General features: G+C 68.9%; 2 protein-coding genes across 5 annotated transcripts; both read left to right on the top strand.

Annotated features, from left to right (window-relative positions):
• The first annotated feature begins 56 nt into the window (after nt 1-56).
• EPPK1 (epiplakin 1) lies at nt 57-16,920 on the top strand. Its single transcript, XM_057307806.1, is given in 8 exon segments — nt 57-248; nt 387-2,018; nt 2,049-3,535; nt 3,642-5,244; nt 5,338-6,885; nt 6,979-13,134; nt 13,136-15,808; nt 15,810-16,920. Coding segments are annotated over 8 exon segments (15,726 nt in total). The 3' UTR covers nt 16,245-16,920.
• Nucleotides 16,921-18,603: 1,683 nt separating this feature from the next.
• Nucleotides 18,604-26,408, top strand: NRBP2 (nuclear receptor binding protein 2). Of its 4 annotated transcripts, XM_026491188.4 has the most exons (18): nt 18,604-18,978; nt 19,497-19,619; nt 19,693-19,794; nt 19,917-20,006; nt 20,172-20,212; nt 20,299-20,393; nt 20,511-20,534; nt 20,605-20,688; nt 20,763-20,818; nt 20,901-20,996; nt 22,055-22,187; nt 22,282-22,384; nt 22,501-22,551; nt 22,626-22,761; nt 23,782-23,835; nt 23,934-23,997; nt 24,095-24,150; nt 24,237-26,408. In XM_026491188.4, the coding sequence occupies exons 1-18, from the start codon at nt 18,856-18,858 to the stop codon at nt 24,303-24,305; spliced, it is 1,500 nt and encodes a 499-aa protein (XP_026346973.1). In that variant the 5' UTR covers nt 18,604-18,855; the 3' UTR covers nt 24,306-26,408. The 4 variants fall into 4 exon arrangements, with proteins under 4 accessions (XP_026346973.1, XP_057163827.1, XP_057163829.1 ...); XM_057307844.1 differs by having other exon boundaries at nt 23,934-26,408; XM_057307846.1 differs by lacking the exon at nt 19,497-19,619 and having other exon boundaries at nt 23,934-26,408.
• Nucleotides 26,409-26,760: the final 352 nt, after the last annotated feature.

The following is a 26,760-nucleotide window of genomic DNA, read 5'->3' as shown; positions in this document are numbered from 1 at the left end:
CGGGAGCCCGCGCCCGGCCCCCCCGGACCCCCGCGGGGGCCCTGCGTGCCGCCACCATGGAGGTCAAGGTGGGCCGCCTGCGGGGGCCGGCGGTGCCCGTGTGGGACGTGCTGGCCTCCGGCTACGTGAGCGGCGCCACGCGGGAGCAGCTGCTGGCCGGCTTCGGCTCGGGGACGCTGGGCTTGCCGGCGCTGACCCCGCAGGCTGACCACCATCATCGAGGAGGCGGAGGCGGCCGGCGGGACCGAGCGCGTGCAGCGGGGCGCCGCCCGCGGCCCGCAGGAGGCCCGGCCAGCCGGGCGCGGGGGCTCGGACGGCGACGCAGGGCCCTCCCCGGGCCAGGCCGAGGGCCAGGCCGAGGGGTGGGGGCGAGGGCGAGGGGCGAGGGCGAGGGCGGGGGGGCGGAGGGCGGGGACGAGGGCGGCGCCGAGCCCGCCGCTGCCGGCGGCCCCCAGGAGCAGGCCCTGCGTGCGGCCACCATGGAGGTGCACGCCGGGCAGTTCCGGGGGCAGCGGCCCTCCGTGTGGGAGGTCCTCTTCTCGTCCTACCTGAGCCGGGCCCGCCGGGACGAGCTCCTGGCCCAGCACGCGGCCGGCGCCCTGGCCGTGCCCGCCCTGGTCGCCGTCCTCACCCGGGCCATCGAGGAGGCGGAGGAGCGGCTGAGCAAGGTGTCCTTCCGGGGCCTGAGGCGCCAGGTGTCCGCCTCCGAGCTGCACACGTCCGGGATCCTGGGCCCCGAGACCCTGCGGGACCTGGCCCAGGGCACCAAGACCCTGCAGGAGGTGACGGAGATGGACTCGGTCAAGCGCTACCTGCAGGGCACGAGCTGCATCGCGGGCGTGCTGGTGCCCGCCAAGGACGAGCCCGGGCGGCAGGAGAAGATGAGCATCTACCAGGCCATGTGGAAGGGCGTCCTGCGGCCCGGCACGGCCCTGGTGCTGCTGGAGGCGCAGGCGGCCACCGGCTTCGTCATCGACCCCGTGCGCAACCAGAGGCTGTCCGTGGAGGAGGCGGTGGCCGCGGGCGTGGTGGGCGGCGAGATCCAGGAGAAGCTGCTGTCGGCGGAGCGCGCCGTCACCGGCTACACCGACCCCTACACCGGGGAGCAGATCTCCCTGTTCCAGGCCATGAAGAAGGACCTCATCGTCCGCGACCACGGCATCCGCCTGCTGGAGGCCCAGATCGCCACGGGCGGCATCATCGACCCGGTGCACAGCCACCGCGTGCCCGTGGACGTGGCCTACCAGCGCGGCTACTTCGACGAGGAGATGAGCCGCGTCCTGGCGGACCCGAGCGACGACACCAAGGGCTTCTTCGACCCCAACACGCACGAGAACCTCACCTACGTGCAGCTGCTGCGCCGTTGCGTGCTCGACCCCGAGACGGGGCTCTACATGCTGCAGCTGGCCGGCCGGGGCTCCGCCGTGCACCAGCTGAGCGAGGAGCTGCGCGGCGCCCTGCGTGAGGCCCGCGTGGCGCCGGGCCCCGGCGTCCTCCAGGGCCAGAGCGTCTCCGTCTGGGAGCTCCTGTTCTACCGCGAGGTGCCCGAGGGCCTGCGGCAGGACCTGCTGGGCAGGTACCGGGCGGGCGCGCTGACCGTGCAGGAGGTGGGCGCCGCCCTGACCTCGCAGCTGGCCCGCGCCGACGACGGGAGCCCGCGCCCGGCCCCCCCGGACCCCCGCGGGGCCCTGCGTGCCGCCACCATGGAGGTCAAGGTGGGCCGCCTGCGGGGGCCGGCGGTGCCCGTGTGGGACGTGCTGGCCTCCGGCTACGTGAGCGGCGCCACGCGGGAGCAGCTGCTGGCCGGCTTCGGCTCGGGGACGCTGGGCTTGCCGGCGCTGACCCGCAGGCTGACCACCATCATCGAGGAGGCGGAGGCGGCCGGCGGGACCGAGCGCGTGCAGCGGGGCGCCGCCCGCGGCCCGCAGGAGGCCCGGCCAGCCGGGCGCGGGGGCTCGGACGGCGACGCAGGGCCCTCCCCGGGCCAGGCCGAGGGCCAGGCCGAGGGTGGGGGCGAGGGCGAGGGCGAGGGCGAGGGCGGGGGCGAGGGCGGGGACGAGGGCGGCGCCGAGCCCGCCGCTGCCGGCGGCCCCCAGGAGCAGGCCCTGCGTGCGGCCACCATGGAGGTGCACGCCGGGCAGTTCCGGGGGCAGCGGCCCTCCGTGTGGGAGGTCCTCTTCTCGTCCTACCTGAGCCGGGCCCGCCGGGACGAGCTCCTGGCCCAGCACGCGGCCGGCGCCCTGGCCGTGCCCGCCCTGGTCGCCGTCCTCACCCGGGCCATCGAGGAGGCGGAGGAGCGGCTGAGCAAGGTGTCCTTCCGGGGCCTGAGGCGCCAGGTGTCCGCCTCCGAGCTGCACACGTCCGGGATCCTGGGCCCCGAGACCCTGCGGGACCTGGCCCAGGGCACCAAGACCCTGCAGGAGGTGACGGAGATGGACTCGGTCAAGCGCTACCTGCAGGGCACGAGCTGCATCGCGGGCGTGCTGGTGCCCGCCAAGGACGAGCCCGGGCGGCAGGAGAAGATGAGCATCTACCAGGCCATGTGGAAGGGCGTCCTGCGGCCCGGCACGGCCCTGGTGCTGCTGGAGGCGCAGGCGGCCACCGGCTTCGTCATCGACCCCGTGCGCAACCAGAGGCTGTCCGTGGAGGAGGCGGTGGCCGCGGGCGTGGTGGGCGGCGAGATCCAGGAGAAGCTGCTGTCGGCGGAGCGCGCCGTCACCGGCTACACCGACCCCTACACCGGGGAGCAGATCTCCCTGTTCCAGGCCATGAAGAAGGACCTCATCGTCCGCGACCACGGCATCCGCCTGCTGGAGGCCCAGATCGCCACGGGCGGCATCATCGACCCGGTGCACAGCCACCGCGTGCCCGTGGACGTGGCCTACCAGCGCGGCTACTTCGACGAGGAGATGAGCCGCGTCCTGGCGGACCCGAGCGACGACACCAAGGGCTTCTTCGACCCCAACACGCACGAGAACCTCACCTACGTGCAGCTGCTGCGCCGTTGCGTGCTCGACCCCGAGACGGGGCTCTACATGCTGCAGCTGGCCGGCCGGGGCTCCGCCGTGCACCAGCTGAGCGAGGAGCTGCGCGGCGCCCTGCGTGAGGCCCGCGTGGCGCCGGGCCCCGGCGTCCTCCAGGGCCAGAGCGTCTCCGTCTGGGAGCTCCTGTTCTACCGCGAGGTGCCCGAGGGCCTGCGGCAGGACCTGCTGGGCAGGTACCGGGCGGGCGCGCTGACCGTGCAGGAGGTGGGCGCCGCCCTGACCTCGCAGCTGGCCCGCGCCGACGACGGGAGCCCGCGCCCGGCCCCCCCGGACCCCCGCGGGGCCCTGCGTGCCGCCACCATGGAGGTCAAGGTGGGCCGCCTGCGGGGGCCGGCGGTGCCCGTGTGGGACGTGCTGGCCTCCGGCTACGTGAGCGGCGCCACGCGGGAGCAGCTGCTGGCCGGCTTCGGCTCGGGGACGCTGGGCTTGCCGGCGCTGACCCGCAGGCTGACCACCATCATCGAGGAGGCGGAGGCGGCCGGCGGGACCGAGCGCGTGCAGCGGGGCGCCGCCCGCGGCCCGCAGGAGGCCCGGCCAGCCGGGCGCGGGGGCTCGGACGGCGACGCGGGGCCCTCCCCGGGCCAGGCCGAGGGCCAGGCCGAGGGTGGGGGCGAGGGCGAGGGCGAGGGCGAGGGCGGGGGCGAGGGCGGGGGACGAGGGCGAGGGCGGGGGCGAGGGCGGGGACGAGGGCGGCGCCGAGCCCGCCGCTGCCGGCGGCCCCCAGGAGCAGGCCCTGCGTGCGGCCACCATGGAGGTGCACGCCGGGCAGTTCCGGGGGCAGCGGCCCTCCGTGTGGGAGGTCCTCTTCTCGTCCTACCTGAGCCGGGCCCGCCGGGACGAGCTCCTGGCCCAGCACGCGGCCGGCGCCCTGGCCGTGCCCGCCCTGGTCGCCGTCCTCACCCGGGCCATCGAGGAGGCGGAGGAGCGGCTGAGCAAGGTGTCCTTCCGGGGCCTGAGGCGCCAGGTGTCCGCCTCCGAGCTGCACACGTCCGGGATCCTGGGCCCCGAGACCCTGCGGGACCTGGCCCAGGGCACCAAGACCCTGCAGGAGGTGACGGAGATGGACTCGGTCAAGCGCTACCTGCAGGGCACGAGCTGCATCGCGGGCGTGCTGGTGCCCGCCAAGGACGAGCCCGGGCGGCAGGAGAAGATGAGCATCTACCAGGCCATGTGGAAGGGCGTCCTGCGGCCCGGCACGGCCCTGGTGCTGCTGGAGGCGCAGGCGGCCACCGGCTTCGTCATCGACCCCGTGCGCAACCAGAGGCTGTCCGTGGAGGAGGCGGTGGCCGCGGGCGTGGTGGGCGGCGAGATCCAGGAGAAGCTGCTGTCGGCGGAGCGCGCCGTCACCGGCTACACCGACCCCTACACCGGGGAGCAGATCTCCCTGTTCCAGGCCATGAAGAAGGACCTCATCGTCCGCGACCACGGCATCCGCCTGCTGGAGGCCCAGATCGCCACGGGCGGCATCATCGACCCGGTGCACAGCCACCGCGTGCCCGTGGACGTGGCCTACCAGCGCGGCTACTTCGACGAGGAGATGAGCCGCGTCCTGGCGGACCCGAGCGACGACACCAAGGGCTTCTTCGACCCCAACACGCACGAGAACCTCACCTACGTGCAGCTGCTGCGCCGTTGCGTGCTCGACCCCGAGACGGGGCTCTACATGCTGCAGCTGGCCGGCCGGGGCTCCGCCGTGCACCAGCTGAGCGAGGAGCTGCGCGGCGCCCTGCGTGAGGCCCGCGTGGCGCCGGGCCCCGGCGTCCTCCAGGGCCAGAGCGTCTCCGTCTGGGAGCTCCTGTTCTACCGCGAGGTGCCCGAGGGCCTGCGGCAGGACCTGCTGGGCAGGTACCGGGCGGGCGCGCTGACCGTGCAGGAGGTGGGCGCCGCCCTGACCTCGCAGCTGGCCCGCGCCGACGACGGGAGCCCGCGCCCGGCCCCCCCGGACCCCCGCGGGGCCCTGCGTGCCGCCACCATGGAGGTCAAGGTGGGCCGCCTGCGGGGGCCGGCGGTGCCCGTGTGGGACGTGCTGGCCTCCGGCTACGTGAGCGGTGCCACGCGGGAGCAGCTGCTGGCCGGCTTCGGCTCGGGGACGCTGGGCTTGCCGGCGCTGACCCGCAGGCTGACCACCATCATCGAGGAGGCGGAGGCGGCCGGCGGGACCGAGCGCGTGCAGCGGGGCGCCGCCCGCGGCCCGCAGGAGGCCCGGCCAGCCGGGCGCGGGGGCTCGGACGGCGACGCAGGGCCCTCCCCGGGCCAGGCCGAGGGCCAGGCCGAGGGTGGGGGCGAGGGCGAGGGCGAGGGCGAGGGCGGGGGCGAGGGCGGGGACGAGGGCGGCGCCGAGCCCGCCGCTGCCGGCGGCCCCCAGGAGCAGGCCCTGCGTGCGGCCACCATGGAGGTGCACGCCGGGCAGTTCCGGGGGCAGCGGCCCTCCGTGTGGGAGGTCCTCTTCTCGTCCTACCTGAGCCGGGCCCGCCGGGACGAGCTCCTGGCCCAGCACGCGGCCGGCGCCCTGGCCGTGCCCGCCCTGGTCGCCGTCCTCACCCGGGCCATCGAGGAGGCGGAGGAGCGGCTGAGCAAGGTGTCCTTCCGGGGCCTGAGGCGCCAGGTGTCCGCCTCCGAGCTGCACACGTCCGGGATCCTGGGCCCCGAGACCCTGCGGGACCTGGCCCAGGGCACCAAGACCCTGCAGGAGGTGACGGAGATGGACTCGGTCAAGCGCTACCTGCAGGGCACGAGCTGCATCGCGGGCGTGCTGGTGCCCGCCAAGGACGAGCCCGGGCGGCAGGAGAAGATGAGCATCTACCAGGCCATGTGGAAGGGCGTCCTGCGGCCCGGCACGGCCCTGGTGCTGCTGGAGGCGCAGGCGGCCACCGGCTTCGTCATCGACCCCGTGCGCAACCAGAGGCTGTCCGTGGAGGAGGCGGTGGCCGCGGGCGTGGTGGGCGGCGAGATCCAGGAGAAGCTGCTGTCGGCGGAGCGCGCCGTCACCGGCTACACCGACCCCTACACCGGGGAGCAGATCTCCCTGTTCCAGGCCATGAAGAAGGACCTCATCGTCCGCGACCACGGCATCCGCCTGCTGGAGGCCCAGATCGCCACGGGCGGCATCATCGACCCGGTGCACAGCCACCGCGTGCCCGTGGACGTGGCCTACCAGCGCGGCTACTTCGACGAGGAGATGAGCCGCGTCCTGGCGGACCCGAGCGACGACACCAAGGGCTTCTTCGACCCCAACACGCACGAGAACCTCACCTACGTGCAGCTGCTGCGCCGTTGCGTGCTCGACCCCGAGACGGGGCTCTACATGCTGCAGCTGGCCGGCCGGGGCTCCGCCGTGCACCAGCTGAGCGAGGAGCTGCGCGGCGCCCTGCGTGAGGCCCGCGTGGCGCCGGGCCCCGGCGTCCTCCAGGGCCAGAGCGTCTCCGTCTGGGAGCTCCTGTTCTACCGCGAGGTGCCCGAGGGCCTGCGGCAGGACCTGCTGGGCAGGTACCGGGCGGGCGCGCTGACCGTGCAGGAGGTGGGCGCCGCCCTGACCTCGCAGCTGGCCCGCGCCGACGACGGGAGCCCGCGCCCGGCCCCCCCGGACCCCCGCGGGGCCCTGCGTGCCGCCACCATGGAGGTCAAGGTGGGCCGCCTGCGGGGGCCGGCGGTGCCCGTGTGGGACGTGCTGGCCTCCGGCTACGTGAGCGGCGCCACGCGGGAGCAGCTGCTGGCCGGCTTCGGCTCGGGGACGCTGGGCTTGCCGGCGCTGACCCGCAGGCTGACCACCATCATCGAGGAGGCGGAGGCGGCCGGCGGGACCGAGCGCGTGCAGCGGGGCGCCGCCCGCGGCCCGCAGGAGGCCCGGCCAGCCGGGCGCGGGGGCTCGGACGGCGACGCAGGGCCCTCCCCGGGCCAGGCCGAGGGCCAGGCCGAGGGTGGGGGCGAGGGCGAGGGCGAGGGCGAGGGCGGGGGCGAGGGCGGGGACGAGGGCGGCGCCGAGCCCGCCGCTGCCGGCGGCCCCCAGGAGCAGGCCCTGCGTGCGGCCACCATGGAGGTGCACGCCGGGCAGTTCCGGGGGCAGCGGCCCTCCGTGTGGGAGGTCCTCTTCTCGTCCTACCTGAGCCGGGCCCGCCGGGACGAGCTCCTGGCCCAGCACGCGGCCGGCGCCCTGGCCGTGCCCGCCCTGGTCGCCGTCCTCACCCGGGCCATCGAGGAGGCGGAGGAGCGGCTGAGCAAGGTGTCCTTCCGGGGCCTGAGGCGCCAGGTGTCCGCCTCCGAGCTGCACACGTCCGGGATCCTGGGCCCCGAGACCCTGCGGGACCTGGCCCAGGGCACCAAGACCCTGCAGGAGGTGACGGAGATGGACTCGGTCAAGCGCTACCTGCAGGGCACGAGCTGCATCGCGGGCGTGCTGGTGCCCGCCAAGGACGAGCCCGGGCGGCAGGAGAAGATGAGCATCTACCAGGCCATGTGGAAGGGCGTCCTGCGGCCCGGCACGGCCCTGGTGCTGCTGGAGGCGCAGGCGGCCACCGGCTTCGTCATCGACCCCGTGCGCAACCAGAGGCTGTCCGTGGAGGAGGCGGTGGCCGCGGGCGTGGTGGGCGGCGAGATCCAGGAGAAGCTGCTGTCGGCGGAGCGCGCCGTCACCGGCTACACCGACCCCTACACCGGGGAGCAGATCTCCCTGTTCCAGGCCATGAAGAAGGACCTCATCGTCCGCGACCACGGCATCCGCCTGCTGGAGGCCCAGATCGCCACGGGCGGCATCATCGACCCGGTGCACAGCCACCGCGTGCCCGTGGACGTGGCCTACCAGCGCGGCTACTTCGACGAGGAGATGAGCCGCGTCCTGGCGGACCCGAGCGACGACACCAAGGGCTTCTTCGACCCCAACACGCACGAGAACCTCACCTACGTGCAGCTGCTGCGCCGTTGCGTGCTCGACCCCGAGACGGGGCTCTACATGCTGCAGCTGGCCGGCCGGGGCTCCGCCGTGCACCAGCTGAGCGAGGAGCTGCGCGGCGCCCTGCGTGAGGCCCGCGTGGCGCCGGGCCCCGGCGTCCTCCAGGGCCAGAGCGTCTCCGTCTGGGAGCTCCTGTTCTACCGCGAGGTGCCCGAGGGCCTGCGGCAGGACCTGCTGGGCAGGTACCGGGCGGGCGCGCTGACCGTGCAGGAGGTGGGCGCCGCCCTGACCTCGCAGCTGGCCCGCGCCGACGACGGGAGCCCGCGCCCGGCCCCCCCGGACCCCCGCGGGGCCCTGCGTGCCGCCACCATGGAGGTCAAGGTGGGCCGCCTGCGGGGGCCGGCGGTGCCCGTGTGGGACGTGCTGGCCTCCGGCTACGTGAGCGGCGCCACGCGGGAGCAGCTGCTGGCCGGCTTCGGCTCGGGGACGCTGGGCTTGCCGGCGCTGACCCGCAGGCTGACCACCATCATCGAGGAGGCGGAGGCGGCCGGCGGGACCGAGCGCGTGCAGCGGGGCGCCGCCCGCGGCCCGCAGGAGGCCCGGCCAGCCGGGCGCGGGGGCTCGGACGGCGACGCAGGGCCCTCCCCGGGCCAGGCCGAGGGCCAGGCCGAGGGTGGGGGCGAGGGCGAGGGCGAGGGCGAGGGCGGGGGCGAGGGCGGGGACGAGGGCGGCGCCGAGCCCGCCGCTGCCGGCGGCCCCCAGGAGCAGGCCCTGCGTGCGGCCACCATGGAGGTGCACGCCGGGCAGTTCCGGGGGCAGCGGCCCTCCGTGTGGGAGGTCCTCTTCTCGTCCTACCTGAGCCGGGCCCGCCGGGACGAGCTCCTGGCCCAGCACGCGGCCGGCGCCCTGGCCGTGCCCGCCCTGGTCGCCGTCCTCACCCGGGCCATCGAGGAGGCGGAGGAGCGGCTGAGCAAGGTGTCCTTCCGGGGCCTGAGGCGCCAGGTGTCCGCCTCCGAGCTGCACACGTCCGGGATCCTGGGCCCCGAGACCCTGCGGGACCTGGCCCAGGGCACCAAGACCCTGCAGGAGGTGACGGAGATGGACTCGGTCAAGCGCTACCTGCAGGGCACGAGCTGCATCGCGGGCGTGCTGGTGCCCGCCAAGGACGAGCCCGGGCGGCAGGAGAAGATGAGCATCTACCAGGCCATGTGGAAGGGCGTCCTGCGGCCCGGCACGGCCCTGGTGCTGCTGGAGGCGCAGGCGGCCACCGGCTTCGTCATCGACCCCGTGCGCAACCAGAGGCTGTCCGTGGAGGAGGCGGTGGCCGCGGGCGTGGTGGGCGGCGAGATCCAGGAGAAGCTGCTGTCGGCGGAGCGCGCCGTCACCGGCTACACCGACCCCTACACCGGGGAGCAGATCTCCCTGTTCCAGGCCATGAAGAAGGACCTCATCGTCCGCGACCACGGCATCCGCCTGCTGGAGGCCCAGATCGCCACGGGCGGCATCATCGACCCGGTGCACAGCCACCGCGTGCCCGTGGACGTGGCCTACCAGCGCGGCTACTTCGACGAGGAGATGAGCCGCGTCCTGGCGGACCCGAGCGACGACACCAAGGGCTTCTTCGACCCCAACACGCACGAGAACCTCACCTACGTGCAGCTGCTGCGCCGTTGCGTGCTCGACCCCGAGACGGGGCTCTACATGCTGCAGCTGGCCGGCCGGGGCTCCGCCGTGCACCAGCTGAGCGAGGAGCTGCGCGGCGCCCTGCGTGAGGCCCGCGTGGCGCCGGGCCCCGGCGTCCTCCAGGGCCAGAGCGTCTCCGTCTGGGAGCTCCTGTTCTACCGCGAGGTGCCCGAGGGCCTGCGGCAGGACCTGCTGGGCAGGTACCGGGCGGGCGCGCTGACCGTGCAGGAGGTGGGCGCCGCCCTGACCTCGCAGCTGGCCCGCGCCGACGACGGGAGCCCGCGCCCGGCCCCCCCGGACCCCCGCGGGGCCCTGCGTGCCGCCACCATGGAGGTCAAGGTGGGCCGCCTGCGGGGGCCGGCGGTGCCCGTGTGGGACGTGCTGGCCTCCGGCTACGTGAGCGGCGCCACGCGGGAGCAGCTGCTGGCCGGCTTCGGCTCGGGGACGCTGGGCTTGCCGGCGCTGACCCGCAGGCTGACCACCATCATCGAGGAGGCGGAGGCGGCCGGCGGGACCGAGCGCGTGCAGCGGGGCGCCGCCCGCGGCCCGCAGGAGGCCCGGCCAGCCGGGCGCGGGGGCTCGGACGGCGACGCGGGGCCCTCCCCGGGCCAGGCCGAGGGCCAGGCCGAGGGTGGGGGCGAGGGCGAGGGCGAGGGCGAGGGCGGGGGCGAGGGCGGGGACGAGGGCGAGGGCGGGGGCGAGGGCGGGGACGAGGGCGGCGCCGAGCCCGCCGCTGCCGGCGGCCCCCAGGAGCAGGCCCTGCGTGCGGCCACCATGGAGGTGCACGCCGGGCAGTTCCGGGGGCAGCGGCCCTCCGTGTGGGAGGTCCTCTTCTCGTCCTACCTGAGCCGGGCCCGCCGGGACGAGCTCCTGGCCCAGCACGCGGCCGGCGCCCTGGCCGTGCCCGCCCTGGTCGCCGTCCTCACCCGGGCCATCGAGGAGGCGGAGGAGCGGCTGAGCAAGGTGTCCTTCCGGGGCCTGAGGCGCCAGGTGTCCGCCTCCGAGCTGCACACGTCCGGGATCCTGGGCCCCGAGACCCTGCGGGACCTGGCCCAGGGCACCAAGACCCTGCAGGAGGTGACGGAGATGGACTCGGTCAAGCGCTACCTGCAGGGCACGAGCTGCATCGCGGGCGTGCTGGTGCCCGCCAAGGACGAGCCCGGGCGGCAGGAGAAGATGAGCATCTACCAGGCCATGTGGAAGGGCGTCCTGCGGCCCGGCACGGCCCTGGTGCTGCTGGAGGCGCAGGCGGCCACCGGCTTCGTCATCGACCCCGTGCGCAACCAGAGGCTGTCCGTGGAGGAGGCGGTGGCCGCGGGCGTGGTGGGCGGCGAGATCCAGGAGAAGCTGCTGTCGGCGGAGCGCGCCGTCACCGGCTACACCGACCCCTACACCGGGGAGCAGATCTCCCTGTTCCAGGCCATGAAGAAGGACCTCATCGTCCGCGACCACGGCATCCGCCTGCTGGAGGCCCAGATCGCCACGGGCGGCATCATCGACCCGGTGCACAGCCACCGCGTGCCCGTGGACGTGGCCTACCAGCGCGGCTACTTCGACGAGGAGATGAGCCGCGTCCTGGCGGACCCGAGCGACGACACCAAGGGCTTCTTCGACCCCAACACGCACGAGAACCTCACCTACGTGCAGCTGCTGCGCCGTTGCGTGCTCGACCCCGAGACGGGGCTCTACATGCTGCAGCTGGCCGGCCGGGGCTCCGCCGTGCACCAGCTGAGCGAGGAGCTGCGCGGCGCCCTGCGTGAGGCCCGCGTGGCGCCGGGCCCCGGCGTCCTCCAGGGCCAGAGCGTCTCCGTCTGGGAGCTCCTGTTCTACCGCGAGGTGCCCGAGGGCCTGCGGCAGGACCTGCTGGGCAGGTACCGGGCGGGCGCGCTGACCGTGCAGGAGGTGGGCGCCGCCCTGACCTCGCAGCTGGCCCGCGCCGACGACGGGAGCCCGCGCCCGGCCCCCCCGGACCCCCGCGGGGCCCTGCGTGCCGCCACCATGGAGGTCAAGGTGGGCCGCCTGCGGGGGCCGGCGGTGCCCGTGTGGGACGTGCTGGCCTCCGGCTACGTGAGCGGTGCCACGCGGGAGCAGCTGCTGGCCGGCTTCGGCTCGGGGACGCTGGGCTTGCCGGCGCTGACCCGCAGGCTGACCACCATCATCGAGGAGGCGGAGGCGGCCGGCGGGACCGAGCGCGTGCAGCGGGGCGCCGCCCGCGGCCCGCAGGAGGCCCGGCCAGCCGGGCGCGGGGGCTCGGACGGCGACGCAGGGCCCTCCCCGGGCCAGGCCGAGGGCCAGGCCGAGGGTGGGGGCGAGGGCGAGGGCGAGGGCGAGGGCGGGGGCGAGGGCGGGGACGAGGGCGGCGCCGAGCCCGCCGCTGCCGGCGGCCCCCAGGAGCAGGCCCTGCGTGCGGCCACCATGGAGGTGCACGCCGGGCAGTTCCGGGGGCAGCGGCCCTCCGTGTGGGAGGTCCTCTTCTCGTCCTACCTGAGCCGGGCCCGCCGGGACGAGCTCCTGGCCCAGCACGCGGCCGGCGCCCTGGCCGTGCCCGCCCTGGTCGCCGTCCTCACCCGGGCCATCGAGGAGGCGGAGGAGCGGCTGAGCAAGGTGTCCTTCCGGGGCCTGAGGCGCCAGGTGTCCGCCTCCGAGCTGCACACGTCCGGGATCCTGGGCCCCGAGACCCTGCGGGACCTGGCCCAGGGCACCAAGACCCTGCAGGAGGTGACGGAGATGGACTCGGTCAAGCGCTACCTGCAGGGCACGAGCTGCATCGCGGGCGTGCTGGTGCCCGCCAAGGACGAGCCCGGGCGGCAGGAGAAGATGAGCATCTACCAGGCCATGTGGAAGGGCGTCCTGCGGCCCGGCACGGCCCTGGTGCTGCTGGAGGCGCAGGCGGCCACCGGCTTCGTCATCGACCCCGTGCGCAACCAGAGGCTGTCCGTGGAGGAGGCGGTGGCCGCGGGCGTGGTGGGCGGCGAGATCCAGGAGAAGCTGCTGTCGGCGGAGCGCGCCGTCACCGGCTACACCGACCCCTACACCGGGGAGCAGATCTCCCTGTTCCAGGCCATGAAGAAGGACCTCATCGTCCGCGACCACGGCATCCGCCTGCTGGAGGCCCAGATCGCCACGGGCGGCATCATCGACCCGGTGCACAGCCACCGCGTGCCCGTGGACGTGGCCTACCAGCGCGGCTACTTCGACGAGGAGATGAGCCGCGTCCTGGCGGACCCGAGCGACGACACCAAGGGCTTCTTCGACCCCAACACGCACGAGAACCTCACCTACGTGCAGCTGCTGCGCCGTTGCGTGCTCGACCCCGAGACGGGGCTCTACATGCTGCAGCTGGCCGGCCGGGGCTCCGCCGTGCACCAGCTGAGCGAGGAGCTGCGCGGCGCCCTGCGTGAGGCCCGCGTGGCGCCGGGCCCCGGCGTCCTCCAGGGCCAGAGCGTCTCCGTCTGGGAGCTCCTGTTCTACCGCGAGGTGCCCGAGGGCCTGCGGCAGGACCTGCTGGGCAGGTACCGGGCGGGGCGCGCTGACCGTGCAGGAGGTGGGCGCCGCCCTGACCTCGCAGCTGGCCCGCGCCGACGACGGGAGCCCGCGCCCGGCCCCCCCGGACCCCCGCGGGGCCCTGCGTGCCGCCACCATGGAGGTCAAGGTGGGCCGCCTGCGGGGGCCGGCGGTGCCCGTGTGGGACGTGCTGGCCTCCGGCTACGTGAGCGGCGCCACGCGGGAGCAGCTGCTGGCCGGCTTCGGCTCGGGGACGCTGGGCTTGCCGGCGCTGACCCGCAGGCTGACCACCATCATCGAGGAGGCGGAGGCGGCCGGCGGGACCGAGCGCGTGCAGCGGGGCGCCGCCCGCGGCCCGCAGGAGGCCCGGCCAGCCGGGCGCGGGGGCTCGGACGGCGACGCGGGGCCCTCCCCGGGCCAGGCCGAGGGCCAGGCCGAGGGTGGGGGCGAGGGCGAGGGCGAGGGCGAGGGCGGGGGCGAGGGCGGGGACGAGGGCGGCGCCGAGCCCGCCGCTGCCGGCGGCCCCCAGGAGCAGGCCCTGCGTGCGGCCACCATGGAGGTGCACGCCGGGCAGTTCCGGGGGCAGCGGCCCTCCGTGTGGGAGGTCCTCTTCTCGTCCTACCTGAGCCGGGCCCGCCGGGACGAGCTCCTGGCCCAGCACGCGGCCGGCGCCCTGGCCGTGCCCGCCCTGGTCGCCGTCCTCACCCGGGCCATCGAGGAGGCGGAGGAGCGGCTGAGCAAGGTGTCCTTCCGGGGCCTGAGGCGCCAGGTGTCCGCCTCCGAGCTGCACACGTCCGGGATCCTGGGCCCCGAGACCCTGCGGGACCTGGCCCAGGGCACCAAGACCCTGCAGGAGGTGACGGAGATGGACTCGGTCAAGCGCTACCTGCAGGGCACGAGCTGCATCGCGGGCGTGCTGGTGCCCGCCAAGGACGAGCCCGGGCGGCAGGAGAAGATGAGCATCTACCAGGCCATGTGGAAGGGCGTCCTGCGGCCCGGCACGGCCCTGGTGCTGCTGGAGGCGCAGGCGGCCACCGGCTTCGTCATCGACCCCGTGCGCAACCAGAGGCTGTCCGTGGAGGAGGCGGTGGCCGCGGGCGTGGTGGGCGGCGAGATCCAGGAGAAGCTGCTGTCGGCGGAGCGCGCCGTCACCGGCTACACCGACCCCTACACCGGGGAGCAGATCTCCCTGTTCCAGGCCATGAAGAAGGACCTCATCGTCCGCGACCACGGCATCCGCCTGCTGGAGGCCCAGATCGCCACGGGCGGCATCATCGACCCGGTGCACAGCCACCGCGTGCCCGTGGACGTGGCCTACCAGCGCGGCTACTTCGACGAGGAGATGAGCCGCGTCCTGGCGGACCCGAGCGACGACACCAAGGGCTTCTTCGACCCCAACACGCACGAGAACCTCACCTACGTGCAGCTGCTGCGCCGTTGCGTGCTCGACCCCGAGACGGGGCTCTACATGCTGCAGCTGGCCGGCCGGGGCTCCGCCGTGCACCAGCTGAGCGAGGAGCTGCGCGGCGCCCTGCGTGAGGCCCGCGTGGCGCCGGGCCCCGGCGTCCTCCAGGGCCAGAGCGTCTCCGTCTGGGAGCTCCTGTTCTACCGCGAGGTGCCCGAGGGCCTGCGGCAGGACCTGCTGGGCAGGTACCGGGCGGGCGCGCTGACCGTGCAGGAGGTGGGCGCCGCCCTGACCTCGCAGCTGGCCCGCGCCGACGACGGGAGCCCGCGCCCGGCCCCCCCGGACCCCCGCGGGGCCCTGCGTGCCGCCACCATGGAGGTCAAGGTGGGCCGCCTGCGGGGGCCGGCGGTGCCCGTGTGGGACGTGCTGGCCTCCGGCTACGTGAGCGGCGCCACGCGGGAGCAGCTGCTGGCCGGCTTCGGCTCGGGGACGCTGGGCTTGCCGGCGCTGACCCGCAGGCTGACCACCATCATCGAGGAGGCGGAGGCGGCCGGCGGGACCGAGCGCGTGCAGCGGGGCGCCGCCCGCGGCCCGCAGGAGGCCCGGCCAGCCGGGCGCGGGGGCTCGGACGGCGACGCGGGGCCCTCCCCGGGCCAGGCCGAGGGCCAGGCCGAGGGTGGGGGCGAGGGCGAGGGCGAGGGCGAGGGCGGGGGCGAGGGCGGGGACGAGGGCGGCGCCGAGCCCGCCGCTGCCGGCGGCCCCCAGGAGCAGGCCCTGCGTGCGGCCACCATGGAGGTGCACGCCGGGCAGTTCCGGGGGCAGCGGCCCTCCGTGTGGGAGGTCCTCTTCTCGTCCTACCTGAGCCGGGCCCGCCGGGACGAGCTCCTGGCCCAGCACGCGGCCGGCGCCCTGGCCGTGCCCGCCCTGGTCGCCGTCCTCACCCGGGCCATCGAGGAGGCGGAGGAGCGGCTGAGCAAGGTGTCCTTCCGGGGCCTGAGGCGCCAGGTGTCCGCCTCCGAGCTGCACACGTCCGGGATCCTGGGCCCCGAGACCCTGCGGGACCTGGCCCAGGGCACCAAGACCCTGCAGGAGGTGACGGAGATGGACTCGGTCAAGCGCTACCTGCAGGGCACGAGCTGCATCGCGGGCGTGCTGGTGCCCGCCAAGGACGAGCCCGGGCGGCAGGAGAAGATGAGCATCTACCAGGCCATGTGGAAGGGCGTCCTGCGGCCCGGCACGGCCCTGGTGCTGCTGGAGGCGCAGGCGGCCACCGGCTTCGTCATCGACCCCCGTGCGCAACCAGAGGCTGTCCGTGGAGGAGGCGGTGGCCGCGGGCGTGGTGGGCGGCGAGATCCAGGAGAAGCTGCTGTCGGCGGAGCGCGCCGTCACCGGCTACACCGACCCCTACACCGGGGAGCAGATCTCCCTGTTCCAGGCCATGAAGAAGGACCTCATCGTCCGCGACCACGGCATCCGCCTGCTGGAGGCCCAGATCGCCACGGGCGGCATCATCGACCCGGTGCACAGCCACCGCGTGCCCGTGGACGTGGCCTACCAGCGCGGCTACTTCGACGAGGAGATGAGCCGCGTCCTGGCGGACCCGAGCGACGACACCAAGGGCTTCTTCGACCCCAACACGCACGAGAACCTCACTTACATGGAGCTCCTGCAGAGAGCTACTGTAGACCCAGAGACCGGCCTCTTACTTCTTCCTGTCAATTGAGGTAGCATGGTCTCTCCTATTGTCACTTTGGGTTTGTTTTAAAGCATACTGCAGTATTTCAGCAATCGCGAAACATTCCGTGTGTGTGTTTATTCACTGCCCCTTTTTTTATATGTAAATCTCCTGACAGTCCAATAATTTCCCTTTTCCTTCCAGTGTCACCATGTTTCCCAAGTTGTGGAAAGATGTGTATGTGCGCCTCCATGACATTCATATGTATATGACGTGGAATTTTTACTGGTGAAATTATCATCTGTGTGTATCTCCGTGGTGGATATCGGTTGACTTCTGTTGCATAGATTTAAGACGTCTTTCCTTTTTTTCCCAGGTTTTTTGGCTTATTTCACTGTAGCGTATACATCCAATTGTTGTTTTCCTATTTTCATTAAATGCATTCCCACACATTTCTAAGATATTCTCCCGCTTGTGGCTAACTCATTTCCCATCAGTCAGTGGTCCGCGGCTCTTTGGAGGCTCCTGGTGGCCGTGCTCTGCACTCTGCGCAGTGAGGGCTCGGTCTGAACGTGTCTCTCTGCGTTGTCTGTTACGTCGTGTCTCGTGGGTTGTTGACTGGCGTGTTTTCGAGCTTCGTCCTTCATAGTTTACAGAGAAATGTTTTTATGTGTTTATAAAAAAAGTTCTCTTCTTTCCAGATTTTTGAATGTTCAGATGTTTTGAATGTAGAGATAAGAAAGTAAACAATGGGGGGCGCCTGGGTGGCACAGCGGTTGAGCGTCTGCCTTCGGCTCAGGGCGTGATCCCGGCGTGATGGGATCGAGCCCCACATCAGGCTCCTCCGCTGGGAGCCTGCTTCTTCCTCTCCCACTCCCCCTGCTTGTGTTCCCTCTCTCGCTGGCTGTCTCTATCTCTGTCGAAGAAATAAATAAAATCTTTAAAAAAAAAAAAAGTAAACAATGGGAAACGTCCCCAACGTAGGGCACCATGGAGCTGTGTCCAGCATCGTCTCTGAGAACGGCGCAGGTCTCGGAGCACGACCCCTGGAATTGCCGAGAACCTCAGTCCTTAGTTAAACACTGGGACATGGGGCCCGTCCTCCCTGGTCTCCTTCTTCACTACAGACAGAGTTCTGAGCAGCTGAGGGACATTCCTGTCATGTATCCCGGTGCTCGGTGGCTGCTGGGACACAGGGAGCAGGCTGCTGCGGCGGCCCTGGTGAGCAATGCGGGTCATATAGGGATGACAGCAGTGGGGATGGTGGAAGAGGTCAGATGCCATCTGTGGCAACATCTGGGGAAAAGAGAGGTGTCCCTGTTGACTCTGACACACCAGTGGGGCTGAAGACCATTGAACAGAGATGGAGTAGGAGTTTGGGGCTGGAGTGCGAGTTTGAGAGAAGGCACACGTGTACCACTTTTCTCCCTAGAAAGAGACAATGATGCGTGGGTGAGGAGTTCAGCAGGTGTGAGAGGGGGAGACCATGGGAAGGCAGTGGGGGTCGTCAGGTCAGGGAAGATTTTAGGCAGGAATTCTAGAGCATGTGTCTTGGTGACACGGCCAGAGGGTGTGACGAGGGGCCTCCTGAAGAGAAAGAGGCTGCATGTGCGTAGGGCTCTACTTTGGCCTCCTCTGTGTCAACAGAAAGGGAAGAGAGGGAAGAAAGGGCCTTTTCGGGAGTGGGGGGCAGTGAACACGTGCACATGAATGGAAAGAACAGAGCTGCAAGCGGTGGGAGGCTTGTGATCGTCAATTAAAGTCACTTCAGAGACGTCCCACATGTTCCTTGGGGAAAGGGGATGCCGCATCCCAGGCCTTCCTCCAGACCCTCCGGTACAAGACCCAGGCTGAAGCCTGGAGCCTGAAGGGCGGTCTGGGCCTGGGCTCCAGGGTCGTGTGTAGCATGAGTGTGATGGGACGGCCATGCAGGAAGACTGCAGCTCCAAGAGCCAAGAGCAGGGAAGGGACCTTTCCCGGAGCCCCTGACTCCGTTCCCCGCAGGTCGCCCAGCGCCCAGGGAGGACCCGACGTACCCGGCTCCAGGCCGGCGCCGAAAGCCCTGAGGTCGGGCCGCTGGAGTCAGGCTCGTGGCGGGGACTGCTCTCCCCGCAGGCTTCCGGCGGGAGCGGGGGACTTCGGCCCCCAGCAGGACCTCCGGGGGCGGGGCCCGGACCGGGGCGGACTCCGTGGGGCGGGGTCTTAGTCAGGGACCCACGGGGCTTCGGTCAGGGACGGGGACTCATAAGGGCTGGGGCTCGCCACTGTGGGCTCTGCCGGGGCGAGACCGCGGGTGGGGAGTGCCCGTGGGCGGGGTGGGCGGGGCCTTCGCCGTCGGGCGGGGCCGGGGCGTGGCTTTGCCCGGGAATGGGCGGGGCCTGGGCTGGGCGCGGCGCGGGCTCTGCACTCCGCGGGGAATCTCCATTAGGGCCTCGACCCGAAGCGGCGGCTTCGGAGGGGCGGGCGGGTTCCACCCCCCGGCCGGCCGAGCGCCCGCGCCTCCCAATTCCAGGAGCAGGGTGGGGGCTCGAGGCGGCGGCCGGCGGCTCCGCTCCCGCCTGGGCGTCTGGGCGCAGGGTCAGGGCAAGAGGGGAGCGGCGGCGGCGGCGGCGTGGGGCCGCGGATCCCACGAAGGGCGGCGGCCTGGGCCAGCTGAGCCATGGCGGCCCCGGAGCCGGCGCCGAGGCGGGGCCGGGAGCGGGAGCGGGAGGATGAGAGCGAGGACGAGAGCGACATCCTGGAGGAGAGCCCGTGCGGCCGCTGGCAGAAGCGGCGGGAGCAGGTGGGCTCCGCGGGGCGGGGGGGGGGGGGGGGGGAGGGCACGGAGAGGGTGGTCGCCTCCCACCTCCAGCGGAGGGGTCGAGAAGGCCACGCGGGGCCCTGGGAGCGCTGGGCAAGCCAGGAGGCCAGAAATCTTTCTGCGGCCTCGCGCAGGCAGCCCCCTAATTGGCCGGCCCTTGGACCCCTTTGGCCTGGTCACCACGCCCTGCTAAGGGACCCCCAGTTCCCTAAGGTCCAGTCTCATCTCAGGACCACCTCTCCATGCCTCTGCGACAGACCAGCTGCTAGCCCCATGAAGACCACCCTTAATCCCCTGAAACCTGCTCCAAACCCCCTCAGCCCAGCCCCTGGATACCACCACTTGGCTAGCAGGAGCCAGCCCTCCTCCAGTCCCCCAGAGAGGGTCAGGGCCAGCATCCCATGCTTGCTCTCCCCTCCAAGGATGTGGGCAGACACCAAGCCCCCATTCTGTCTCCTGACACATATCAGCACACTCATATCCCCCACCCCCACTGCCAGGTGAACCAGGGGAACATGCCAGGGGTCCAGAGCACCTTCCTGGCCATGGACACAGAGGAGGGGGTGGAGGTGGTGTGGAATGAGTTGCACTTCGGGGATAGGAAGGCCTTCGCGGCCCATGAGGTGAGGCCTGCCCATCCCTTGAGCGACCGTGCCCCCCCCCACCACCACCCCGTGACCGCACCCCCCTTCCCAGGAGAAGATCCAGACCATGTTTGAGCAGCTGGTGCTGGTAGACCACCCCAACATTGTCAAGCTGCACAAATACTGGCTGGATGCCTCAGAGGCCCGGGCGCGGGTGAGCCATGGGCACAGGCACACCACAGGCACACCACAGGGTGGGATGTGGCCACAGCTGGGATGGGGGATGGGGGGTGGTAGGGACCCACCTGCAGTTGGCGTAGCCCGCCCGCCCCGCAGGTCATCTTCATCACAGAGTACGTGTCATCGGGCAGCCTCAAGCAATTCCTCAAAAAGACCAAGAAAAACCACAAGGCCATGAACGCCCGGGTATGGGGAGTGGGCTGGGGCTGCACTGGGGATGTGGGTGAGGGGCAGCTCTGGGGACAGGAGCGGGCTGGGGCTGGGTCAGGGATGCGAGGTAGGGGTGCAGGGTGGGGACCATAGGCCCAGCCGCCTCTCTGCACCGCTCCGATGGAGTCCGTCCGCCACCAGGCCTGGAAGCGCTGGTGCACGCAGATCCTGTCCGCACTCAGGTGAGGGCCTGGGCTTGCCCCGGCCACACCCCTATGCCCTCAGTGCCCCCTGACCCGACTGCGCCTCCTCTCCTTCCCTCTTGCAGCTTTCTACATGCCTGCAGTCCCCCCATCATCCACGGGAACCTGACCAGTGACACCATCTTCATACAGCACAATGGCCTCATCAAGATTGGCTCCGGTGCTGGCGGGGGTGCAGGGTTGGGGGGAGGGGCGGCTGCCGGAAACCGTGGGCAGAGGACAGCCAGTGCCCCATCACACTGACGCCTACTCTTTCTCCCTGTGGTGGCCGGTGCAGTGTGGCACCGCATCTTCTCCAATGGTGCGTGGGGACTCAAGGGGGGCGGAGGGCACGGCGAGATCCGATCTGCTTACCCTCCGCACTCTCCCAGCGCTCCCAGACGACCTCCGAAGCCCTATCCGGGCCGAGCGTGAGGAACTACGGAACCTCCACTTCTTCCCGCCGGAGTATGGCGGTGAGTCCCGAGTCCAGGAGCCCCGCTGCTGCTGCCTCCGCCTCGTCCCGCCTGACTTGCTCTCCCCCTTTCAGAGGTTGCCGACGGCACTGCCGTGGACATCTTCTCCTTTGGGATGTGCGCACTGGAGGTACTAGCCCAGTGGCCACGTGGCCTCCCAGCTAGCTCACCCTGCACCTCTTCCCCATGTCTGACCTGGCCCTGCCTCCCAGATGGCTGTGCTGGAGATCCAAGCCAATGGGGACACCCGGGTCACGGAAGAGGCCATCACTCGTGCCAGGCACTCACTGAGTGACCCCAACATGCGGGTAAGCAGCTGGCCTTGCCCCTCCTAACTGGCTCCCAGGAGTCCCAGGTAGGGCCAGTCCGGTGCTGGGGACAGGCCCGGCGGTGCAGTGGCTCAGTGCTGCAGAGGGGTACACCGGCCCCACTGCACACAGGCCTACTCACAAGGAGGGCCTTACCCATGGTGCATATTGAGGCCCTAAGGGTCCTTCTAAGGAGGGAGAGACCAGAGAGATACTCCCTCTGTGGGCACTGTTGTTGCACTTCTTGTGGAGACAAGAAAGAGGCTCAGAGAGGCCCAGGGCTTTGGGGTAAGTGGTGGAGCCGGTGTTCCACTCCACGTCCTTGCCTTTAAGCCTCTAGGAAGCCAGCTAGAGGCGATGTGGCCCCAGCTTATGTCAGGGCGTGGTGGGGAGGGGGCAAAGGGAGTGTGGGATGGAAGCTGTGTCCACAGTCTCTCTGGCTTGACCGCATGGCCTCTGGGGATCAGGGTGTGAGGTGCTGGGGCCTGGATGGGGCTGGTGAGAAGCGGAGCCAGAATAGACGTGAGGGGCAGCAGAGGACATGGACGCAGGGCGGGGCGGACACCCATCAGGTCATCTCGAGCTGGGCCCGAGCGGAGGCAACCAGAAGAGGAGCAGGGTGTGGGTAGGTGGGTTTATGCTGGGCTGCACGGACCTCCAGGAGCCTGGGCTGATCTGCTGGCCCTCTGCCCAGCGCCGCCACCGCCCCCCATCCCCTGCCTCCGGGACTGCAGGGCAGGGGCTGCAGTCCTCCCTCTGCATTACAGGCTTCATCTGTGAACTGCAGATGACAACACCGACCCCCTGTGATTTTTGTGAGGGTTACAGGAAGTAGAACGTGTCAAGTTCTGGGCCCAGGGCCCGATTGTCCTACTTGTAGAACCAGGTCCCGGCCTGGCTGCCAGCAGTATGCCTCTCCCTATGCCCATTCCTGCAAAAAGACGCCCATGAGGACTGGACCCCTGGGGTCTGGGGACTTCAGGGGCCTCCTCTCCTCACACCGTGGGCCAGGGCAGAGAGACTGCAGCCACGTGGGCCTGTCCTCTCCACGCCCCCAGGAGTTCATCCTGTCCTGCCTCGCCCGCGACCCCAGCCATCGGCCCTCCGCCCACAACCTCCTCTTCCACCGCGTGCTCTTCGAAGTGCACTCGCTGAAGCTCCTGGCAGCTCACTGCTTCATCCAGCACCAATGTGAGGGGCAGGCGGGCATGGGGTGGGCCACGGGCCTGGGGTCGGGGTGTGAAAGGGCCCCCTGCAGGGCCCTGAGTGCTCCTGCGGCCTGCAGACCTCATGCCTGAGAACGTGGTGGAGGAAAAAACCAAGGCGGTGGACCTGCATGCAGTCCTGGCGGAGATCCCCCGGCCGCCCCGGCCCCCGCTGCAGTGGCGGTGAGCGCGGGCTGCCCAGAGGCCTCCCCTCTGCACTTGGCCAGCCCCCACCCGGTCCTGCCCCAGTGGGGCAGGTGGGCTGGCCCCCCTCATGTTGCTTCTCACACCTGTGCCAGGTACTCAGAGGTCTCCTGCTTGGAGCTTGACAAATTCCTGGAGGATGTCAGGTGAGAGCTGCCGTGAGGTTGGGGAACCGGTGGCTACCAGGCCTGAGCCTCCAGCCACCCCAGTGTATCCCCAGGAACGGGATCTACCCACTGATGAATTTTGCGGCTGCTCGGCCCCTGGGGCTGCCCCGTGTGCTGGCCCCGCCCCCTGAGGAAGCCCAGAAGGCCAAGACCCCGACGCCAGAACCTTTTGATTCAGAGACCAGAAAGGTGAGCCCTGGCTCCTGCATCATGCCCATCCTCAGGCCTGTCCACAGCCCAGAGGGGTCTCTTTCCAGGGGCTTTGAGTTGCCCCCAGCCCAGCACTGCTCCAGGCTGCCAGAAACCAGGTACTGGCTGACCCTGATATGGGGGCTAGGAGATGGTAGGACATGCTAGGATACTCCCCTTTTCAGAGGGTCCTTGCCCCCTGCAAACCCATCCCCCATCTCTTGCTGCCTGCCCCCCAGCCCTGCCCCGATCCTACTGTGCTCCAAGCAGCCTTCGTCTGGGAATCTCCTCTACCCCTAGGCCTCTCTGATCCCCTGCCCTTAGCTTGCTGATTCCCTGATATTTGTGTCCTGGTGTCTCCTCCAAGGCCTCCCAGATATTGTGTTTCCCCCAACCTCATCTGCAAGGCTCCCTCCTGGCCAGGGACCCGCCCTGGTCAGCCTCAGCCCCTCTCCCCCTTTCCATGTCCATGCCTACTGGGTTCCAGAGGCTCTGGCTTTGGCCTTGGGTGTGTCTCGGTGGTCTCCACCCCAATCTAGGCCACCCCCATTTCCTACCTGGATGCTGAACCAGCCCCCAACCTAGCCTCCTTCCTCCTGGCCTCCCTCCATGGTGCAGCCAGGATTCATGTCCTAACAGTCAAAGCTGCCCAAAGAGATGGTGGGGGTCTGCAGCCCAACCCGCAGGCATTCTGAGGCCTGGCCCTGCTGGCGTCCCATGCCTCTGCTCCTTCGTATTCCTGCCAACCCCTCCCTTCCATCACTTCTCACAGCTCTCTCCTTGTTCAGGTCTCCTCCCCCACCTGTGAAAGCTCTGTTTCTCCTTCGGTACCCAGACTCGGCATCTACTCTTTTAGAACTTTTCCTTAACTTGCCAGGCGGCTGGTAGTGAACGTGCTGGAGATCACGCCCATCCCCAGTCCTTACTGTTCCTTCTGCACCCCGAGCAGGCCTCTGCTCTTGCTCCTCTACTGCTGAGGTCAAGCCTTTGTGGCTGACATCAGTCCACCCCTGTCCCCAGGTGGTCCAGATGCAGTGCAACCTGGAGAGAAGCGAGGACAAGGCCCGCTGGCATGTGAGCAGGGGGGCGGGGCCCGCAGAGGGCAGGGCAGGGGGAGCCACTAGGGGACTGGGGGGACTCTGGGAGCCAACCACGCCCTTCTGCCTCCACAGCTCACTCTGCTTCTGGTGCTGGAGGACCGGCTGCACCGGCAGCTCACTTACGACCTGCTCCCAAGTAGGCCGGGCGGGGACCAGGCGGGGACGGGTGCAGCTATGGGCCCAGGCAGTGGCCTCACACCTCTGTCCTGCCCCTGCCTGTGCCCCTGCTGCAGCCGACAGTGCCCAGGACCTCGCCACCGAGCTGGTATACTATGGCTTCGTTCATGAGGTGTGCGGGCCGACCCAGCCGGGCTGGGAGGGGGACACAGCGGACTGTGCGTCCCTGTCACCCCATGCCTCCCTCCCACACTGCAGGATGACCGGACCAAGCTGGCTGCCTTCCTGGAAAGCACCTTCCTCAAGTACCTCGGAGCTCAGCCATGACCTTGCACCCCAACCCCCTGGGGACCAGCCCTGGCAGCCCACATGGGGAAGCTCAGCATTGGCCCAGGGCTCAGGGGGCCAGGGGCTGACCTCTGCTTACATGCTTAGGGGCTAATGACCAAATGCCTGCTAGTGAGGAACTTCTGCCTTCCACAGCTTTCAAGGAGGCCCTGGAGTGGGGTGGGGAGGGTGGTGGGTTTGGGGCCCATCAGGGGGTGAAGGAGACTGGGTTGGGGGTCAGGGGAGTAATTAGGCCCCACATGTCCTTAGGATCAGGATTCCCCCACCTAGCCAGCTTCCACAACTCACAGTCCCTTCCCATATCCTCCATTTCCCAGCAAGAGTTCATCCCCCCCCCCCTCCCCGCCCACCGCAGGATACCTGGTCAGTGACTGAGCCTTCACCATGGGCGGGGGGGCTGCCCTGCAGGGAGCCACAGTGCTGAGGGTGGGGGGTCTGTCCTAGACAGATGCCTGCCCAGGGAAATGCTCCACACCCTGTTGGAACCACAGTCCCACACCAGGAACCCCCACATTAAGCCAGTGGTACCCCACCTGCAGGCGTCAGGTACAATGCTGGGCACTGAGCAGGGCCACGACCTGGCAGGAGAAGCAGATGGCAGAGACACTCCAGGAGTCCCCAGCCTGACATGGCTCCTGCACAGCCCTCCAGCCCCTGCCCAGTGCAGACTCACCTTGGAACCCTCCTCTGACTTTCCACTGCTCTGGGACAGGGACCTGCCACCCCCTCAGCAGACTGTTCTGGCTCCTGCAGCCCTCTCCAGAGGGCTATTTTCCCCACATTCCCAGGCCTGGAGGGGTTGGGCTCGGGCACCCTCCCTGCTCCTCACCGTGCCTCCTCTCAAATTCACTACCCCCCATGTAATGTCACTCACCCCCTCCTGTGGCAGCTGCTTCCCAGGTCCTGAGGATATCAGCCCCTGACTCCCTGTCTCCTACTCAACTCCCTCCCACCCCTCATTGCCCTAGTCTCCTTTCTCCTGGACCACCTCCACTCCATCTTCAAATTGAGTTAAACATTCTTAAACATTTTAAATCGCATGTACAAACTTAGTGCATTCAGGTTTCTTTTGAAGTATTTCTATTGTTAAACCAGGAAAGCTCACCTCTGTGTTACTACTCTGTTGTTGCTATAAGAATTTACCAGAAACTTAGCGGCTGAAAACACCACAAATTTATTGTAGCTCTGCAGGTCAAAATCTGGTACAGGTCTCACCAGACTAAACTCAAGGAGTTAGCGAGGCTGTGTTCCTTTCTGGAGGTTCTAGTTGAACCTAGAACTATTTCCATTTTCTGCTCCTTCAGATTGTTGGCCTGCAGGTGTCAGGCATGCCATGGACACTGGGCACTGGCAAGGAATTCATTTCCTTGCCACAGTAGGGCCAAGGTCCTCATTTTCTTGCCCACTATAAACTGAAGGTCATTTTTGGCTTCTACAGGCACCGCCATTCCTTGGCTCATGCACTCATCCTCCATCTTCAAAGCCAACAACAGCCAGTTGAGTCTTTCTCATGAACCATCTGTGGCTTTCTACAGCCAGGAAAGCTTCATGTAATTAGGTTGGGTCCCCCTGAATAATCTCCCCATCACAAGGTCCTTAATCATATCTGTAAAATCCCTTTTGCCATATAAAGTAACATTCACAGGTTCTGGGGGTTAGGGTATGGACATCCTGGAGAGAGGGTATCATTTTTCCACCATTACATTACCCTACCCAAAAGCCAAAACAAAGTTACCAAGGTGTATCAAATAAATGTACAAACATAGTGAATCTCAAGGTTGTCTTAAACATCCCAATACTCTACAAAGTTACTCTTTCAACTTAAAATAACAAATCTACAATAACGTACAAGTCTAGTTAGAAATCCTGATGCTATCTTCTTAAATAATCTGAGTGTCAAATGCATAACAGATCATACCCATGATTAAACTGAACTCAAAAGTGTCAACACTATCATTGCTTCATTTAATCATGCTCATGTTGAGGTTTTCATCTTTTATCTTTTCAAAGTTATATACATATCGTTTTAAAAATAGAATGGGTTTTTTTAAGCCAACAATAAATGATCAATGCAGTCTCCAACTCTGATCCTTCCCAGATTTAACTCTTAGCTATTTCTTCAGGCATGTAAAATCCATCTTTCACAAACCACACATGCTTTTACTGCCTTTTATTGGTTTTTCTACATAAGGTGTCCCCTGCTGGTGTCCTTGGAGAAGGGGGGGGGTCACTGGCCTCAGTTTCCTGACCCAGCATCATCCCAGTCTGGTGTATATTATTACAACTTCATTACTGCAGGTCTCAGCAGAAAATGAGATGTCCTAGGGTTATATTTGCTTTCTTGCACAACTTTTTGTTTTGCCTGGAGTTAATAATTGCCTTTCTTTTTGTTTGCTTAGTTTTCTATACATGTCTCATTAATTCATTCTTAGAT

Source organism: Ursus arctos, unplaced genomic scaffold (assembly GCF_023065955.2).
Source record: "Ursus arctos isolate Adak ecotype North America unplaced genomic scaffold, UrsArc2.0 scaffold_6, whole genome shotgun sequence".
In the NCBI taxonomy this organism is placed as follows: Eukaryota; Metazoa; Chordata; class Mammalia; order Carnivora; family Ursidae; genus Ursus; species Ursus arctos.
Note: the sequence above shows the minus strand (reverse complement) of the source record. Positions and strands in the feature narration are given on the sequence as shown.

What these genes read in the sequence shown, in the direction of transcription:
- NRBP2 (XM_057307844.1), top strand. Translation starts at nt 18,856, where the DNA reads ATGGCGGCCCCGGAGCCGGCGCCGAGGCGGGGCCGGGAGCGGGAGCGG. An exon ending in ACAAGGCCATGAACGCCCGG is followed by an intron (nt 20,007 to 20,171) that starts GTATGGGGAGTG and finishes GTCCGCCACCAG; the next exon opens with GCCTGGAAGCGCTGGTGCAC. An exon ending in TTGATTCAGAGACCAGAAAG is followed by an intron (nt 22,762 to 23,781) that starts GTGAGCCCTGGC and finishes CCCTGTCCCCAG; the next exon opens with GTGGTCCAGATGCAGTGCAA.